Source organism: Coregonus lavaretus, assembly GCF_964263955.1.
Source record: "Coregonus lavaretus genome assembly, contig: HAP1_SCAFFOLD_2525, whole genome shotgun sequence".
Taxonomy (NCBI): Eukaryota; Metazoa; Chordata; class Actinopteri; order Salmoniformes; family Salmonidae; genus Coregonus; species Coregonus lavaretus.
This window is the reverse complement of record NW_028156185.1, coordinates 72,473-76,338: the sequence shown is the minus strand read 5'-3', so window position 1 is coordinate 76,338 and position 3,866 is coordinate 72,473. Positions and strand designations below refer to the sequence as shown.

The 3,866-nt window shown below is 44.3% G+C and overlaps 1 protein-coding gene across 1 annotated transcript; it reads left to right on the top strand.

The window, feature by feature from the left end:
* The first annotated feature begins 752 nt into the window (after positions 1-752).
* On the top strand, positions 753-3,334 carry ndufb7 (NADH:ubiquinone oxidoreductase subunit B7). The gene is made up of 3 exons (XM_084200690.1): positions 753-1,009; positions 1,920-2,088; positions 3,154-3,334. The coding sequence occupies exons 1-3, from the start codon at positions 898-900 to the stop codon at positions 3,236-3,238; spliced, it is 366 nt and encodes a 121-aa protein (XP_084056816.1). The 5' UTR covers positions 753-897; the 3' UTR covers positions 3,239-3,334.
* The last annotated feature ends 532 nt before the right edge of the window (positions 3,335-3,866 follow it).

Below are 3,866 nucleotides of genomic sequence, written 5' to 3'. Positions count from 1 at the left end.
ATTACCAAAAAACTGAGCAAACTTGGCCCTAAACAGAGAGTACACAGTGGCAGAATACCTGACCACTCTGACTGACCCGAAATTAAGGAAAGCTTTGACTATGTACAGACTCAGTGAGCATAGCCTTGCTGTTGAATGAGGCTGCCGTAGGCAGACCTGGCTCTCAAGAGAAGACAGGCTATGTGCACACTGCCCACAAAATAAAGTGGAAACTGAGCTGCACTTCCTAACCTCTTGCCAAATGTATGACCATATTAGAGATGCATATTTCCCTCAGATTGAAAACAAATCCAATTTTGATGAACTAACACAGTGTGCCATCACAGCAGCAATATTTGTGACCCGTTGCCACAAGAAATGGGCAACCAGTGAAGAACAAACACCATTGTAAATGCAACCCATATTTATGTTTATTTATTTTCCCTTTTGTACTTTAACTATTTGCACATCGTTTTAACACTGTATATAGCCATAATATGACATTTGAAATGTCTCTATTCCTTTGAAACTTTTGTGAGTGTAATGTTTAATGTTCATTTTTTATTGTTTATTTCACTTAAGTTTATTATCTAGTTCACTTTCTTTGGCAATCTAAACATATGTTTCCCATACCAATAAAGCCCTTTGAATTGAATTGATATCGACGCCAACCGCAGTTAAACCTCATAGAAGAAGAGGCGGAACCAATTTCACTCATAGTGCTATGATCGGGGAGGTGTTTCACTCTAGTAAGGCTCGACTTGTTTATTTCCGTTGCAGAAAGGAAGTAGTTCGCTGGGTCTTGTGGAGGTGACCCAATGGCAGAATTATTCTGTCAATCTTGAATTAGCTTTCTCCCAGAGTCGTAGGAAACACCGATTATTTTATTTTCATAGTTGAAAAAACACCGTTAGCACCATGGGAGCTCACCTCGCGCGGCGGTATATCACCGAGAGGGAGACCGAGCCTGACCCTTCCAAACCGTTTGGCTTCGACCCCGAATTCGGCTTCGAGGAGAGGAAAGAGAGAGGTCTGTTTTGGTCCGAACGTGTCACAGTACAGGCGTAGCTTGCAAAGTGTCTGCTGGTTGACTCTTGTCATGTGTGTACTTTGTTCTTAACTGACTTGCCTATTTAAATAAATGTTAAATAAAAAATATATAAATACAAATTGCAACTAGTAGTGGCTAGCTAACGTTAGCTACGCAATTTAGCTAACATGGACATGTTCCCTATTAAATATAGTATTTCCCCCTTTCCATTCGTGTAGAGTATGTTTTTATTTTAATTAATAAAACTCTCAGTTCAGACAGCAATATGGTTTTGAAACAGCTATTCCCCGTCCTGTCAAGTTCAGAATCATAAACCCCGGGTGCGTCTCAAGAATCCATAGTCTTCCTCTCCTCGTCTCCTTTACCAGCAGCTTCCTAGAAGACATCCACCACACCATATTGCTTTGCTTTCACCTTTTCTGTGTAACTTCTCAGTTAAGCTCAGAAGAGGTAGTGGATACACAGAGAGGAGGTGATTTAGGAGTAGAGGTGTAGCTACTGTGGACTGTATTCACAAAGCCGCCATATTTACAAAGTAGGATTGCTGATCTAGGATCTGTTTTCTCTTATAAGATCACAATGAATAAGATGATGGACAGGAAGGTCCTGATCCTAGATCCTAGTTCTAAAACCTCCCCATTGACCACTGCTGTTATGTTATATTGAATGAATAAATACAACTTTATTGTCCCATAGGGAAGTTGCTTGCCAACAGTACAAGCATTCCTCACATAAATATAACGCATTCTGGAACATACAAGGCTTCACTTATACACATCTCAGGACATAGCCTACTCCTTTCTTTGTTGACAATTTTCATTTTGTGTGTAGAGATGATGTCCTCTCCCATTAACCCCTGGTGTAACATGTTATCTTGTCCCCCTGGTAGAGATGGTGGCCTCCCAGGCCCAGATGAACCTGGCCCAGGTCCCTGTACTCCAGAGGGACTACTGCGCCCACCACCTCATCAAGCTCATGAAGTGTAAGAGGGACAACTGGCCCAACTTCCTGGCCTGTAAACACGAGAGACACGACTGGGACTACTGCGAGCACCAGGAGTAAGTGTCTACCTGGTTATAGGAGTAGGTAGAGGTTTAGCAGCACCAGGAGTAAGTGTCTACCTGGTTATAGGAGTAGGTAGAGGTTTAGCAGCACCAGGAGTAAGTGTCTACCTGGTTATAGGAGTAGGTAGAGGTTTAGCAGCACCAGGAGTAAGTGTCTACCTGGTTATAGGAGTAGGTAGCGGTTTAGCATCACCAGGAGTAAGTGTCTACCTGGTTATAGGAGTAGGTAGCGGTTTAGCAGCACAAGGAGTTTGTTTCTGGCTTTCCTGGCCACACTTTATGGTTGCAGTGATTTCAAATCCCACTGGCACTGGGGTCATGTCCAATGTTCCCTGTAATTTTTTGGGGCACTGAGCAAAGTTCAAGACTTGTGAGCGGAAAGTTGACAGTCCTGTGCAACTTTCCGGTGTGCGTTTACAGTGAACACTGAGGCTGTACCTTTTACAGTTTTCCACAGCAGCCAATCGGCTGTTGTGGCTATTTGAGCAGGATGTAGTCCTATCAGAGTGGCCTATCAATAGAGCAAATCCCAAAACATTTTCACATGGGAATAGCTTTTGATTTCTATGATATATCCTACAGTAACCTATAGGTGGTGTTCTGAGCAGGCCTACATTCCATGAGACTGGCTCTGCCTACAACAAAATCACAGACTCAAATCTTGCAAAGTTAAGATTTGTTTGGTTGCATTGAAAAGGGGCTGATATGTTGATTCGATCACGTTAGAGGAAAAACGTTGATCTATATAGTGCAAACTAATGGGGGTGAACTCAGTGAAGTCCAATGTCTTGAGTCTGAGCACCGGCTGGCAGTACTTCTGCTCTGCTGTCCTGGAGGAGGTGAGCGGCTGCACATGCACGCAGCTTAGAGAATTAACCATCCTCTAGAAGTGCAAAATGGCATGTATTGTTATCAAAGAGAGAGTTGATGCATGTGTCTGGGATGATCACACGTGTATAGAGTTGTCAGACTTGGTGCAGTAGTATTGCCATCTGAGGTAATCCCCCATCAAATCCACTTGAACACCCCTCTCCTGTGTCTCTGTCTGTGTGTGTGTAGCTACGTGATGCGAATGAAGGAGTACGAGCGGGAGCGACGGCTGCAGATGAGGAAGAAGAGGGTGGAGGAAGCCCAGGCTGCTTGAGCATCATCATCATAATGACCTCTTATCCCTGACCCTTCTGTGTACATACCTGCTGCTCTCCACAATAAAGACCACCTTTTGAGCTCTACTACTCTAGCGCTGAGCCATCTCTGTTTCTTTGTTTGTTTCCTGGTACGTTACTAGCCTGGGGTGTATTCACTAGGAAGCACACAGAAGCCAACGGAACCAAACGGGGAGGGACCTACCCGAATCTGTCCAATAGAAACTCTTGTTTGTTTTCTTTTTGCAAAACGTTCTGTGGGGTGTGCGTCATAGCAGGGTCTGAGCCAGCTATCTATCTGACAGTGGGTTGTCGACAATGCAGCTTTTAAAGGCGATGTTCCCACCTTCGTAGAGGCTCAATCGGAAAATTACCTTTAAAAGAGGCATTGTCAACAACCCGCGGTCGAATTGAATCCCGGCCAAACATTTAGGCCTGGATTCAATCAGATCGAGCGCTACATTTCGTTACATCCAATGGCGGTCTGCGATAGCCTTAACCGGCCTTATCGCACGGAGCTGCTTGTGGATTTGACCGCTTTAACGCAGTTCCACCTCAGACACCGCCAAAACATCAGCTATGTGGGTGTCTGCTAGCGCCGGTTAATGCTGGATCTGATTGGATCCA

Coding starts and splice junctions, on each gene's coding strand:
- ndufb7 (XM_084200690.1), top strand. CDS start 898: ATGGGAGCTCACCTCGCGCGGCGGTATATCACCGAGAGGGAGACCGAG. Junction 1,010..1,919: donor CGAGGAGAGGAAAGAGAGAG/GTCTGTTTTGGT, acceptor TCCCCCTGGTAG/AGATGGTGGCCTCCCAGGCC. Junction 2,089..3,153: donor GACTACTGCGAGCACCAGGA/GTAAGTGTCTAC, acceptor GTGTGTGTGTAG/CTACGTGATGCGAATGAAGG.